The 15,736-nt window shown below is 43.8% G+C and overlaps 1 protein-coding gene across 1 annotated transcript in view; it reads left to right on the top strand.

Annotated features, from left to right (window-relative positions):
* MAP3K2 (mitogen-activated protein kinase kinase kinase 2) overlaps positions 1-15,522 on the top strand; it is a 98,626-nt gene extending 83,104 nt beyond the window's left edge. Inside the window, exons 16-17 of the mRNA XM_030210493.1 lie at positions 10,372-10,549; positions 12,556-15,522. Of these exons, the coding sequence (XP_030066353.1) occupies positions 10,372-10,549; positions 12,556-12,781 (404 nt within the window). The 3' untranslated portion in view covers positions 12,782-15,522. The remainder of the gene's footprint in view (positions 1-10,371; positions 10,550-12,555) is intronic.
* The last annotated feature ends 214 nt before the right edge of the window (positions 15,523-15,736 follow it).

The following is a 15,736-nucleotide window of genomic DNA, read 5'->3' as shown; positions in this document are numbered from 1 at the left end:
GAGCTGCCTTTTCAGTAGCTGTTCCCACTATTATGGAACATGGAGTAAGATCCAATTTAAAAAGTTATTAAAGACTCATTTTTTTTGTGCCGGCCTTCTTTTGAGAGCTGTAAGTTATGCTAAAAATCATAGTGCACTTCCATTTTGGTGTGAAAAGGCTTTGTAACTTGTTTTTGAATATTAGCATTTTGAATGGTAGTAAGCAGATTTTGAAAGGATAATGTATGAATAGCACCATTGATTTATTTGATATGTGTGTATATTTTATTGTGTATGTATTTGATGTGAACCGTTTAGTATATAAGTGGGTTATACATCCTATATAATAATTCTCACCTCCAACAGGATGTGCTTGGGACCGTGCCTGCCGGAAGTGGTCTGCTAGACAGGCAAGCACTGACCTCAGTGACCTCAGTGACAGATAATTTGGCAAAGCAAAACAATCTGAGTGCTGGCCATTAGGACACAGGGTTGATAGGAGAGTTTTAAAAGACTGAAGGAACCGAAAGTGTTAAATGGGGGGAGGGGGGAGTTCTGATGACTGAAAGACATGAACATTTGGGAAAGGAAAACAATCTGAATGCTGGCCATTAGGACACAGGAGGGTAGATAGGAGAGTTTTAAAAGACTGAAGGAAACAAAAGTGTTAAACTGGAGAAGGGGGGGAGAGTTGTGAATGACTGAAAGACATGCAAATTTGGGACAGGAAAACAATCTCAATGCTGGCCATTAGCACACAGGGTACATAGGAGAGTTTTAAAAGACTGAAGGAACCAAAAGTGTTCAGGGGGGGGGGGGGGGGGGGCAAGTTCTGAATGAATGAATGAATGAAAGAAATGAACATTTACGAGAGGAACACAATCTGAATGCCGGGCATTTGTACACAGGGTAGATAGGACACTTTAAAAAAAAATGAAGGACGTGAAAGTATTACATCTTGGGGGAGGGGTAAGGAGGAAAGCGGTGGGGTATCCGGATACTGGGCGTTAGGGCCACGGGGTTACATAGACTTTTGAAAGCCTTAAGGAACCCAAAGTGTGGGAAGGAGGAGGAAAAGGAGGGGAGGGAACGGGATGAGGGGCATTAGGAACAGGGGAGGGGGCCCTGTCACATATTCATTCTCACACACACACTGTCACACAGACAGTCTCACTCTGTCACACACCCGCACATTCACTCTGGCTCTCTCTCTCAAACATAGACACTCCCAGGAAAACCTTGCTAGCGCCCGTTTCATTCGTTCCAGAAACGGGCCTTTTGTACTAGTTTTTTAAATAAAATAGGAGGTAGCTCACCAAGGCACTGCAAAAAGGTGTTTCCATATAACTTTTATTTTGAAAACGTAGGCTATATGTCCCACAGGCTGCTTCTCTATGCTTCCAATGGAACTTCTGATATATATAATGTGTTGGTATCAAAGTGAGCATTCTCTGTACTGGTGTTGACATATTTGTTTATCAAATTCATGGTCACCTCTTTACAGTGAGCATCACACCCATTTCACTCTTAGTATGAAGGGAATATTTAATAACAGAGAATTCCTGTTTCCATATTGTCCATGCCAGACCAGTCCAAACAAATGGATTATGTCCCCCTGCTAGATGGAACCAAAGGAAAAACATCCCAAAGCTGACGTCACTCCCCTTGTAGGGAACTGATGCTGCCTTTTCAGCTCCGCAGTACCTTTCTACCCTCAAGAGATGGTGCAGACATGTGGCCTGGAGCAGAAACTATAAGTAAGTCAAGTAGGCTGCTCCTGGGAAGTCTGCAGGCCCAAATTCTCAGTGCAGGATAGACCGTGTCTGGGGGGCACTGCAGGGAAAAGTCCTTTGAGCTGATTTCCTCCCTCGCTTGGAAACAGACTAAAGGGATAGGATTGGTGGAAGCTGATCCACAGAGCCCAGGGGTGCTAAGTCCTTCCCCATTAAAGTTTTTGGACGAAGAAAAAAAAATTTTAGTCAGAGGGTCTGAAGTTTTCATACTCCTTTTCTATTTGTTTCCAGTTTGTCTGGGGAAAAGGAAGGTGATGTGCTGCAGTTAAGTCATGGCAATTCAGTATTTTAGCCAGTGCATTTGGCCTGTCCTGGGAGCACGTAGCCACCAGTGAGATTAGTGCAATCTGCTGTTCCTCCACTTGCTTCCAGTATGCCTGGAAATAAAGGAGAATGATATGCTGCAGTTAAGTTACAGTTGTTAATCACATCAGCTGGTACATTTGGCCGGGCTTGCAAACAGGCAAGCCAGCCAGTTGTAGGTGAACATGTGCTTTCTATGGAGGTTTAGCAACTAGCTAAAAGAAAAGCTGGAGAGATTCCCTGGATTGAGCTGTGGCCTGTTTGGTGTACATTGAGTACAACTTGGTCAGCCGTCCTGTTTGGGTGAGATCACAGCCTTTTTATTGCTGCTTTGCATCAAAAATAGACGCGTGGTGTCTCCAGTGCCTTGGGCCCGATCATCTACCAGCTGCTTGTAAGCTGTGTCCTTTGATGAAAAAACGGACCCAAGTGTCTCGGGAGGCTCAACAAGAAAAACCTTTTGCTGATCGGTCCAGTCCTTCGACATCAGCTTCGAGAGCACAGGTAATGGCTGCCGAACGACCACATTGTGCTGGGAGCAGCGAGGCATTGAGTTGGTCTCCACCTGTCTTGAGGGCTACTGCTATGCAGGACCCCCGGGACCAACCTTCGTTGGACCCGGCCCCGAGGAGGCGTGAGGATTCCACGTCCTCCTCTTCAGTACCAAGGAGTCTTGATGACGGGCATCGAGCGAAGGCTAAGAACCACCGTTATCAATCTCCTTCCATGCACGGTACCGAGAGCTCCGTGGAGCCGAGGGATTCGGCACCCGAGAAGCGTCGGCGCCAGGAGGACCGCTCACCCTCTATACAGGAGGTGCCAATGCGTCAGTCTTGTGGCAGCCTGGTACCGGCTCTCGAGCCCCCACAGATTTTGCCACCAGCCCCACAACCTTTTCCGATGGAGGCTCTCAACGAGCGCATCAGGGCCCTTCTTCCAGAGCTTCTGGAGGGATTGCTGCACCAGTCTACTTCGGTGCCGGGTGTGCTTGCGCCTCCTGCACCGTCTGTTGAAGCGGCATCTGGTCCTTCGCCTGTGGTGAGGTCCCCAACCTCGGTGCCGCGTGGGGCATTGGCGTCAGCTGCCACCCGGGTCGACTCTCCTTCAGCGTCGGTGGAGGAAGCTCTTAGAGAGCTTTTGTCCGATACAGAGGATGAGTGTTCGTGGGAGGAAGAGGAAGATCCCAGATACTTTTCTGAAGAAGAGTCCTATGGAGTCCCCTCTGATCCTACTCCGCCCATTGAGAGAAGGATGTCTCCGCCTGAGAGTCTTTCTTTTTCCTCCATTGTTCGGGAAATGTCTAAGGATATTCCCTTCCCTATGGAGGTTGTGGATGAGCCCAGGGCCGAGATGCTTGAGGTCTTGGATTATCCTTCTCCACCTACAGAGGTTGCATTGGCTCCTTTGCATAACACACTCAGGGAAGTTCTTACGCGAAACTGGTCGTTCCCTCTCTCTAATCCAATGGCCCCCAAAAAAGCTGAGTCCCAGTACAGAGTCCATGGAGAGCTGGTAATGGTGAAGTCTCAACTACCTCACGATTCCATGGTGGTGGATTCTACTCTCAAGAGAGCCAAGAGTACTAGGGACTATGCCTCGGCACCCCAAGGCAGAGAGTCTAGGACCTTGGATTCTTTTGGGAGGAAGACCTATCAGGCTGCTATGCTCGCAACCAAAATTCAGACATACCAGCTCTACAAGAGCATCCTCTTGCGGAACTCGGTGAGGCAACTGTCTAGTTTGGTCGAAGCGCTTCCTACGGAGCTCGCCGAACCTTTTCACGAGGTGGTCAGGCAGCAGAAGGCGTGTCGAAAATTCCTGGCCAGGGGTACTTACAACACTTGTGATGTGACATCCAAAATAGCTGCTCAAGGTATAGTGATGCGCAGACTCTCGTGGCTGTGTGTCTGTGACCTGGATCATAAGATCCAGCAGTGAATGGCGGATGTCCCTTGCCGGGGGGATAACCTTTTTGGCGAAAAAGTAGAGGATGTGGTCGATCAAATCAAAAAGCACAATGATGCTATGAATTCTCTCTCCCGCCGGGTATCTTCTGCTACCACCTCCTCATCCTGGAGGTTTTTTGGAGGAAAGAGGAGTGCTCCCTATTCCTATAATCGGCATAAGTACACTCCTACTTCTCGGCAGCCTACCCAGGCTCAGTCCCAGCGCACTCTTTCTTGTCAACAGCGTGCACCTAAGGCCCCTGCAGCTCCCCAGCAAAAAGCGAGGGACGGGCTTTTGACTGGCTCCAGTGCAGCATAGCCACAGTGCAAGTGTCTGTTCCGGACGACTTACTGGTTGGAGGGAGGTTAATATTTTTTCACCAAAGGTGGCCTCTTATAACCTCTGACCGGTGGGTTCTTCAAATAGTTCGGTTAGGATACACTCTCAATCTAGTAGCCATGCCTCCAAATTGTCCACCAGGAGTTCAGTCCTACAGCTCCCAGCACAAGCCAGTGCAGTCAAATCTGTTCCACCAAGGGAAGAATGGCTGGGATTCTATTCCAGGTACTTCCTTGTGCAAAAGAAAACAGGAGGGATGCGTCCCATCCTAGACCTAAGGGCCCTGAACAAATGCCTAGTCCGAGAAAAGTTCAGGATGGTTTCCCTCTGCACCCTTCTTCCCATGATTCAGGAAAACGATTAGCTATGCTCTCTGGACTTAAAGGATGCCTATACCCTCATTTTGATACTTCCAGCTCACAAGAAGTATCTTTGATTTTGGTTGGGAACTCTGCACTTTTCAGTACTGTGTACTGCCCTTTGGCCTCACGTCTGCGCCCAGGGTTTTCACAAAGTGCCTGGCTGTTGTCGCAGCATCGCTACGCAGACTGGGAGTGCATGTGTTCCCTTATCTCGATGATTGGCTGGTGACGAGCACCTCGGAGGCAGGCGCTTTACAGTCCATGCGGATGACAGTTTGAGTGCTAGAGCTACTGGGGTTCGTGATCAATTATCCCAAGTTCCATCTTGTGCCGGTTCAAAAATTGGAGTTTATTGGAGCTTGGACACACGGACGTCTCGAACTTATCTTCCCCTGGTAAGGGCAGACAATCTCCTGGCCCTCGTGTCCATGGCTTGAGCGTCTCAACAGATCAGAGCTCGGCAGATGTTGAGACTCTTAGGACACATGGCCTCCACAGTTCATGTAATTCCCATGGCACGCCTATATATGAGATCAGCTCAATGGAGCCTAGCTTCCCAGTGGTGTCAGGTCATGGGATCTAGAGGATGTGATCTATCTCTCCACCGACTTTTGCAGTTCCCTTCAGTGATGGACCATTCAATCCAATTTGACCTTGGGACGTCCATTCCAAATTCCTCAACCACAAAAAGTGTTGACGACGGATGCATCCCTCCTAGGGTGGGGAGCTCATATAGATGGGCTTCGCACTCAAGGAGCTTGGTCTTTTCTGGAAAAGGGTCTTCAGATCAACCTCCTGGAATTATGAGCGATTTGGAACGCTCTCAAGGCTTTTAGAGATCGGCTGTCCAACCAAATCATTCTGATTCAGACAGACAATCAGGTTGCTATGTATTACAGCAACAAGCAGGGGGGCACCGGATCTCGCCCGCTTGTCAGGAAGCCGTCCGGATGTGGCTTTGGGTGCGCTGTTATGGTGTGTTTCTCCAAGTCACGTATCTTGCAAGCGTAAACAACAGTCTGGCCGACAGGTTGAGCAGGATCATGCAACCTCATGAGTGGTCGCTAAACATGGGCGTTGTCCACAATATCTTCCGAGTGTGGGGCACCCCCTCGGTGGACCTTTTTGCCACTTAGATCAATCACAAAGCCCCTCAATTCTGTTCCAGACTTCAGGCCCACGACAGACTAGCGTCAGATGCCTTTCTCCTACATTGGGGGACAGACCTTCTGTATGCGCATCCTCCCATACCTCTAGTAGGGAAACCTTTGCTGAAACTCAAGCAAGACCGCGGAACAATGATCCTGGTTGCTCCCTTCTGGGCTCGTCAGATCTGGTTACCTCTTCTTCTGGAGTTGTCCTCCGAAGAACCATGGAGATTGGAGTGTTTTCCGACCCTCATCACCCAGAACGAGGGGTCGCGTCTACATCCCAACCTCCAGTCTGGCTCTCAAGGCCTGGATGTTGAGAGCTTAGAAGTTGCCTCTTTAGCTCTTTCAGAGAGTGTCTCCCGAGTCTTGCTTGCTTCCAGGAAAGATCCCACGAAAAAGTGTTATTTTTTCAAATGGAGGATGTTTGCCGTCTGGTGTGACAGCAAGGCCCTAGATCCTTTTTCTTGTCCTACACGGACCCTGCTTGAATACCTTCTACACTTATCAGAGTCTGGCCTCAAAACCAACTCCGTAAGAGTTCACTTTAGTGCAATTAGTGCTTATCATCAACGTGTAGAGGGTAAGCCTATCTCTGGACAGCCTTTAGTTGTTCGCTTCATGAAAGGTTTGCTTTTGTCAAAGCCCCCTGTCAAACCTCCACCAGTGTCATGGGATCTCAGCGTCGTTCTCACTTCTCACCCAGCTGATGAAAACTCCTTTTGATCCACTGAATTCCTGCCATCTGAAGTACTTGACCTTGAAGGTCATTTTCTTGGTGGCTGTTATTCAGCTCTTAGAGTCAGTGAACTCCAAGCCCTAGTAGTGCATGCACCTTATATCAAGTTTCATCATAACAGAGTAGTCCTCCGCACTCACCCTAAGTTCTTGCTGAACGTGGTGTCTGAGTGCCATCTGAACCAGTCAATTGTCTTGCCAACATTTTTCCCCGTCCTCATACCCGCCCTGGTGAAGACAAGTTGCACACCTTGGACTGTAAGAGAGCATTGGCCTTTTACGTGGAGCGGACAAAGCCCTATAGACAGTCCGCCCAGTTGTTTGTTTCTTTTGATCTGAACAGGAGGGGAGTCGCCATCGGAAAACGCACAATCTCTAATTGGCTAGCGGATTGCATATCCTTTACTTGTGCCCAAGCTGGGCTGACTCTAGAGGGCCATGTCACGGCTCATAATATCAGAGCCATGGCTGCATCAGTGGCTCACTTGAAGTCAGCTTCTATTGAAGAGAGATTTGCAAGGCTGCAACGTGGTCATCAGTCCACACATTCACATCTCATTACTGCCTACAGCAGGATACCCGACGCAACAGTCGGTTTGGGAAGTCGGTGCTGCAGAATTTGTTTGGGTTTTAGAATCCAACTCCACCCTCCTAGGCCCTTTACTGTTCTGTTCCAGGCTGCACTCTCACTTAGTTGTATTTTTTTTAGGTCAATCTCTATTATGTCCTTGCTGTTGCGAGGCCCAATTGACCAATGTTTATTGTTTTGAGTGAGCCTGGCAGCTAGGGATACCCCAAGTGTGAGAACAAGCAGCCTGCTTGTCCTCGGAGAAAGCGAAGATACTTACCTGTAGCAGGTATTCTCCGAGGACAGCAGGCTGATTGTTCTCACAAACCCGCCCTCCTCCCCTTTGGAGTTGTTCATTGTTCTTCGCTTTCTTTTGGACTACACTGAGGTCCTTACGCGTCGGGCGGGAAACCAGTTCATGCATTAGCAGTGCGCGCCGCTCGCATGCCAGAAGACTCTGGAAGATTTTTGATTTTTGCTAGCAAAACTTCCGATCCTGGGCCGATGTGGACGTCGACCCAAGTGTGAGAACAATCAGCCTGCTGTCCTCGGAGAATACCTGCTACAGGTAAGTATCTTCACTATATTGCACATGATTCCAAGCAAACTCAGTTCAATGTGGTTTACATTTGAAAATACAGTGAAACAGAATAATAGAATTCAGTTATATCATGGGAGCAAGTAGATGGATATGTCTGAAACATTTAACAAAGTTGAGATTAGCATATATATATATATATATATATATATATATATATATATATATATATATATATATATATATATCTCCACTGGGCATTTAAAAGTCTGTCCTTTTAATGATGTCGCATGTTCAGAAATCATAGCCATAAGTATAGGCAGTTATTCAAACAATATCACATGCACACACCAGAACAGGCAGCCATACACATATTGCAAAAATAAACAACAACTTCTACAGAGTACATCCAAAACTTAATTTTTATTTTCTCATTTCCATCTTCCAAAATTCTAGACGTAGAGATCAGTAGGACCCAAAGCAGTCCGAAACAGCACAGTTTATACCTAATTGTTCAGCCACCCTTAGAATTTACCTTTGGGTTTAAAAAGCAAAAACATGTGCATGTAAGGTTTGGATAAACAAATTAAAACAAAGTTTAAAGCATGAATATTGATGGAATATTCACATAGCAGGCAGCCTGAGCCAACTGATTTATTTTCCACTGAACTTAATTAACTTTGTATGAACTTGTGTGCTGAACTGGACTATGTTGGCACATTTAGACTGAACAGAACTGCTGTATGAAGGAAGCCCATCCTTCATTGTTCAGTACTCTCCTGTGAAATAGTAATAAAAAAGGCAAGTGCATTTTTATAATATATCACTGCATTCCACAAAACAAAAGGAGCAAGTTCCCACATGCAATCTGTTTCTTTTCTTGCAGGTACAAGAAAATAAAGATGTTAAATGCTCCTAGGTTTCAACCTAATTAATATTTATTTAAAAATTGTACTTAAATAGTAAATCTTATTGTTAAGCACCTGATTCTCATAACATGATGCGTGGGATAAGCATAAAGGAATCCTGTGCCGAAGGAATGGATCCTCAGGAGCTTAGTCAAGATCAGGAGGCGGGGCTGGTGGTTGGGAGGCGGGGATAGTGCTGGGCAGACTTATACGGTCTGTGCCATAGCCGGTGGTGGGAGGCGGGGATAGTGCTGGGCAGACTTATACGGTCTGTGCCCTGAAAAGCACAAGTACAAATCAAAGTAGGGTATACACAAAAAGTAGCAAATATGAGTTATCTTGTTGGGCAGACTGGATGGACTGTGCAGGTCTTTTTTCTGCCGTCATCTACTATGTTACTATGTAGGTACAAGAAAATAAAGATGTTAAATGCTCCTAGGTTTCAACCTAATTAATATTTATTTTAAAATTGTACTTAAATAGTAAATCTTATTGTTAAGCACCTGATTCTCATAACATGATGTCTGTTTTGGTGGCCATTTACTAGGTGAAAAGATCTCTGTGCAAATACAGGGAGTCCTATAACCAGCCCCTCCAAATGACACAATGATTTACAATTTAGAACTACCCTAACCAGTACTAGTTCTTTGTACGTCCGTATGCTGCACATGCTGGCATGTTTGAAAATATAAGTGAAATCAAATAAAAATGGTACCAACAATAAAGAATGACAACGTGATTAGGGCAGTTCATAGATTTGCTTGCTTTGTTTTGAGCGACCAGGGATGACAAATGCGTGGAGGAGAGAGAAAGGGAGATTGACTTAACCCCTTTAGTGTCCAATGTTCCCGTAATAAGCCATATGGGAACAAATTGATGGGAACATTGGACACTAAAGGGTTAATTGGCTTTAGCTGGACTTTAAAATCGTTCATAGCTCTGTCAGATGTAGGAATTAACTGAAGATATATTTTGTGGTGACAAGCTTTACAAAATTACTATTGTGCGCCCAATTTTTCTTTCTAATATGAATAAACTATATTTCCCAATTGTTTTTCTTTCTATAAGGTGGCATTAGAAAGAAATGTTATTTTAAAAATGTGATGAGATTGAGTGTTAAACTGCTTACACCTACTGGGGAATTCTGTAAAGGTCACCCAAGTTAGGAGCCGGGATGATCTGCACTAAGTGTGAATTCCGTAAAGGCCATTCTGCATGGAACAGCTTTTATAGAATACTAACTTAACTTGCATTTCATGCTTAACTTTGGGCATGAGCATTTATACCTGCCAAAGGCTGGTGTAAATGCTTGTGCCCAACTAATGGCAGTTAGGCACGGAAAAGCCGGTATTCTATAATACCATACTAAAATTCTGGGAACAGCCCTGACCCGCTTATGCCTCTCTCATGGTCACACCCCTCTGGTGTTGCATGTTATGAAAATTAGGCACACATGTTAAAGAATATACAGAATCCTCCTGCCCCCTTAGAGTCTTTTGTAGGTTGAGAGGACTAGCTAAGATGGCGGTACATCAGTTTGAGATCTTACAGGCCTCATGTTCAGATCGTAGCCTATGACGTCTCAAAATCCTGTCTACTGCAACACCTTTTTTTGGCCCATTGAAAAGTATCACACAAAAACTCTTTTTGGCCAAGACCAGCACAGCTTCTACAGTTCTGCTACTCATACATATGCAGATCATTTAATGTATCTTGTGTAACACTAAGCAAAACACTTTCCTTTTTAGGAGCAAATATTCTTCGGGATTCAGCAGGTAATGTGAAGTTGGGAGATTTTGGTGCCAGTAAACGTCTCCAAACCATCTGTCTTTCCGGTACGGGAATGAAGTCTGTCACAGGGACCCCATATTGGATGAGCCCTGAAGTCATTAGTGGTGAAGGTTATGGTAGAAAAGCAGATATCTGGTATGTTAAATTTGGCTTTATAATCTTACACATAACTAAAACAATTTTTTTTTCATACCATCCGTTAATACATTTTGAAGCAGGGAGACTACACTAGGACATGACATACAGGAAGTGCCATGGAACATTTCCTGTCTCACTCAAAAATCTTGGAAATCTAGGTTTGAAATAAAGGGCTCAAATTCACTATAGAGACTCGCTCATATTCTCAACACACATATGTAATAACAATGCTTTTATTTATAATCTATTAAACAAATTTTTTTTTAGAAAGTTTTTAATGATTCCTAAATCCTGTGCTTAATTGCAAAGTCTCTCAAGTGATATGTCACTTAGAAATAATTACAACATTAAACTGTTCAATATTCATATACACCAGTATCAAATGCTTCAGTGTATTTTTCCTAATTCAAGACAAACTTATAATGTCCACAATATAAATGTTTAAGCTGTGTACTGGTGTTTTCAACAATCCCAATGCTTAATAGATGTCCTGTAATTTTCTTTAAGGCTTTGAAAGTAAGCTTAAGTCCAAGGTTAAATGTTTCTCAGTCTTCCTGGTTTAGGTCTCTGCAGTGCAATTTTTACAGTGCTTCCAGATGTAAATACATCGTGTAAATACATATGTGTGTTGAGGATATGAGTGAGTCTCTCTCTAGTGAATTTGAGTTTATAGAATTATTTAGAGACTGAATATTATTGAAGTTCTTTGGTTATAATATTGTTGACATATAGGGCAACATGTATTAATGATATTGATATTCTGTTCATCTGTAACAGACACTTGTGGGCTCATTTTCGAAAGAGAAGGACGCCCATCTTTCGACATAAATCAGAAGATGGACGTCCTTCTTACAAGGTCGTCCAAATCGGTATAATTGAAAGCTGATTTTGGACGTCCCCAACTGCTTTCCGTCGCAGGGACGGCCAAAGTTCAAGGGGGCGTATCGGAGGCGTAGCGAAGGCGGGACATGCCTAACACTAGGACGTCCTCGATCCCTAATCGAAAGAAACAAGGACATCTCCGACGAACACTTGGACGACTTTACCTGGTCATGTTTTTCTTACAACCAAGGCACAAAAAGGTGCCCAAAATGACCAGATGACCACCGGAGAGAATAGGGGATGACCTCCCCTTACTCCCCCAGTGGTCACTAACCCCCTCCCACCCTCAAAAAATCATCTTTAAAAATATTGATTGCCAGCCTGTATGCCAGCTTCAGATGTCATACTCAGGTCCATCACAGCAGTATACAGGTACCTGGAGCAGTTTTAGTGGGTGCAGTGCACTTCAGTCAGGTGGACCCAGGCCCATCCCCCACCCTAACTGTTACGTTTGTGGAGGAAACAGCGAGCCCTCCAAAACCCACCACAAACCCACTGTACCCATATCTAGGTGCCCCCCTTCACCCGTAAGGGCTATGGTAGTGGTGTACAGTTGGGGGTAGTGGATTTTGGGGGGCTCAGCACACAATGTAAGGGAGCTAGGTACCTTGGGAGCAATTTATGAAGTCCACTGCAGTGCCCCCTAGGGTGTCCGGTTGGTGTCCTGGCATATTAGGGGGACCAGTGCACTACGAATGCTGGCTCCTCCCACGACCAAATGGCTTGCATTTGGTCGTTTCTGAGATGGACGTCCTTCATTTCGATTATCGCCAAAAATCAGAAACGATCAAGTCTAGGGACGACCATCTCTAAGGAGCGTCCCTGACCGTGTTATTGAAACAAAAGATGGACATCCATCTTGTCTCTTAAATATGGGTTCCCCCACCCCTGGATGGGGACGTTTTGCGAGGACGTCCTCATCAGATCTTGGACGTCCCTTTCGAAAATACCCCTCATAGTAATCTAGTGCTCTGCTTAGTAAGCGTGAATAGTATAAATGCAAAATTTAAGCCATCAGTAAAGACAAAAGCTGTTGCCAGGACATTGGTTATTCTTGTTATGGAACTGTTAAGAGATTTTTCTATATTGAAGATATTCATACATGGTTTCTTGTTTTTTAGGAGTGTGGCATGCACAGTAGTGGAAATGTTGACTCAGAAGCCCCCTTGGGCGGAATTTGAAGCCATGGCTGCTATCTTTAAAATAGCCACACAACCAACCAGTCCCCAGCTGCCTGCCCATGTCTCAGATCATTTGCGGGATTTCCTGAAGCGCATTTTTGTAGAAGCCAAATTACGCCCTTCTGCAGAAGAACTGTTAAGGCACACATTTGTGCATTATCACTAGCCACCTGCCTCAAACTCGGCTCACGTCTGCTGCATTTATTTTCTAAGTGACTGCACTTTTTTTTTCTATTTTAGCAAGAAAGACAAGAGGGAAAATTATTTCTCTTGATTTCCAAGTTTCATTTAAATTGCAATGATTATTCTAAATTGTTTTTTTTAATGTATAATGAGGACCTTTTTCCACAAAGAGTATACATTTTTTATAAGGTACTGATGTGGTTCAGTTAGACAAAGCACTTTAGTATATGCTCATTCCTAGCTAATGACAAACTGGCCTCAAGGTAGTCTGGGACTGTGCATATCTTTCCATCACCATTTGAATTCTGGCTGGGTGAAAACAACGCAGCTGATAGCCCACCTTAATAGCGTTTCTTCATCTGAGGTCCATTGTCACAGCGTTTGAGCAGCTGGGCTTCTTTCATTCCTCTCATGTTTCCTTTGTTTTTGTTAGATCGAAGGGTTGTTCTCAGCTTGGGTAACCAGCAATGTAAACACTGTTCTTGCTGAACCTTGTGTGAAAACTTGAGATCATTAAGGAGCAGACTTGCCTTCTCCAATGCTTCTTTTTTTTTTTTTTGGATCCCTTTCATTGGCTTAAAGCAGCAGCTTCTGAATAGGGACATTTCCGGCCAAGAAGAAATTTGCCTTTACTATGTAGCTTTCGGTTACACTATGCACTAAAGTATTTACAGTATCTCTCTCTACAGGTGAAAGAGCCTGACAACAATTAGAAGCACCTGACACCTCTTCTTTCACTGAAAGCACTTTTCTGTCCTTTATGCGATACGATACGTTGAGGAGCAGCTCTTAAGATGCTCATTATTTCATTGTTTTGCTTTATGAGATTTAAAAAGAATGTGTGGTTTCTAAAGGTACTTTGCTGCTTCTCTGATCAGGACTGTTTCCCATTTTGCGCTTGTGAAAATGTTCAACTTATGTGGTACTTGGAGGCACTTCTCCAAAGGGCATGGACAAGTGTAGCTGCTTGAGTTCTTATTGGCTGAATTTATTTTTTTTTTTTTTGACTGAGGTGCATTGTTGCTTTAACAACATGGAAAAACGGCTCATAGCCCACTGTTGCATCATTTAGCAGAAATTTGGTAGCACATGGAGAGAGGGAAAACACATTAGTATTTTTAAAACATTTTACAATATATTGGGCGTACACATTATTTATTTAATTGATAGACCACCCAAACTAATAGATGTGGAGTAAATTAGAAAAGTACCAAAAATATAGGAAAAACATGGAAGCTGACAGTGTTGCACATGTGTCATTAGAAGAAGGGGGATATATGTACGTGTGCAAGTTTTTGTTTGTTTTTAACCTACCAGCTTCTTGCTTCACTCCTTTTGGGAATTTCAGCTCAGTTATGGGGGTTATGGTGCCATCAGGCTTCATTCACAGAAGCCTGGGTTTTTCCCCCCACTTTTAACACCCTCTAATTATCCACTGATAGACCTTGTTGTTCTTTGGACTGGGACACCAATTCAGCTAGCGACTCTTATCATTGCAGAATGACAGGGATACCTTCCCCCTTGAGAGCTGTGAAGTTTTGCTTTGCCACATCACCAGCTCCAGACCGGCCAAAGAAGTTTAAGTGGAAATTGAGAATCAAGCCTATGTGGTCGTGCACAGCACTGTCACTGAGCCATTGTACTGGCCCTATTCTGGACATTTTAATAAGTTATTTATAATATGGAAAAGATTACAATTTGACAGGAGTATGTACAGCAGGTTAAACTGATCATTTAAATGCAGCTCTTCCTGTAATATTTTTTTACAACTGAGAGACAAAAGTGTACTTTTAAGTATAGAAATATAGCAGAAATTAGCTTTCTTTCATTGAGCTGATCCTTGGATGGTACAGTATGGAAATGATGCCAGTCTATATTATATTGCTTCCTTTGTATCTTGTCTTGATAAAGGCATATGCTTTTCTTTTTTTAATTGCCATTTTATATTTTTCCATGAAAAATTTGGTGCTGAGAAGTTGAAACTTGTAGACTGATGTGAAGCTTCCATGATTTCTGGGCATTTCTGTAGTTGATTGCATAAAATGGTTTCAGTTGTAGATGAAGAAAATTTGGATATGGTGATCCCAGGTTGCAGCGTTATTTTTGTGCAGGCTGACGTGCAGTTTTATGTTATGTAGCTGCTAAATTTGATTGTACAGTATATTTAATGACCTGTTTTACTACTTTTTAAATAGAGACAGAACTGCATATTTAAAATCCTTTAAATTGGCTATCAAATTTCTAAGGTTATACTGTAGCATTAATGAAGATTGCAAGATGCTTTTATCACTTTTGCTGTTTTATTAACGATTTTGCTTGTGTTTCTCTGCAATTAAACATTGCGGTAATATCCAGAACAGAAAATATTCTGTGGCAGGTGAGACTGTAAACTATATTGGGTCCATTTTGAAAAGCAAATTTATGTCTACATTAAGGAGGTCATATGTTTGAAATCTCTGGGAAAGCTTGCTGTGAAGCTCTTCTGTCCTTTCTCTGAATTACGTATAGTTTTTTATTTTGGTATTGGAGCACTGCAAGAATTGGGGTAACATTAGAATTTTATCCTTTCCCCCAACTTAATCTTGTCCTCTCACATTAGGAAGGATAGCATTTTGCTGCACATTCATACTTAGATTTATGAGTAGTTTTAAAGTAAAACTCTACTTATTGATCCCCCAGAAGGTTGATAATTTTGAGGACCGTTTATTCCTTGGTGTGTTTGTGGGGAAGATGTTAGATTTTACTTTCCTCTCTTCCCTTTTGTTGAAAGATGACACTCAAGAGATTGGTGGACAAACCCACTACTTTGCTTGAAATACTGTCATGTTTAAAAACAACCCTTTTTCACATACTTGTAGCATAAGAGGTCAGATGACAGTCCGGTGAGCTGGTGGCAGTCTTCAAGGGCTGGAGCAGCAGCACAGAAAATGAACAACTT

This window comes from Microcaecilia unicolor, chromosome 7 (genome assembly GCF_901765095.1).
Source record: "Microcaecilia unicolor chromosome 7, aMicUni1.1, whole genome shotgun sequence".
NCBI classification, from domain to species: domain Eukaryota; kingdom Metazoa; phylum Chordata; class Amphibia; order Gymnophiona; family Siphonopidae; genus Microcaecilia; species Microcaecilia unicolor.
The sequence above is the reverse complement of the archived record's forward strand: the minus strand, read 5'-3'. Positions and strand labels throughout refer to the sequence as shown.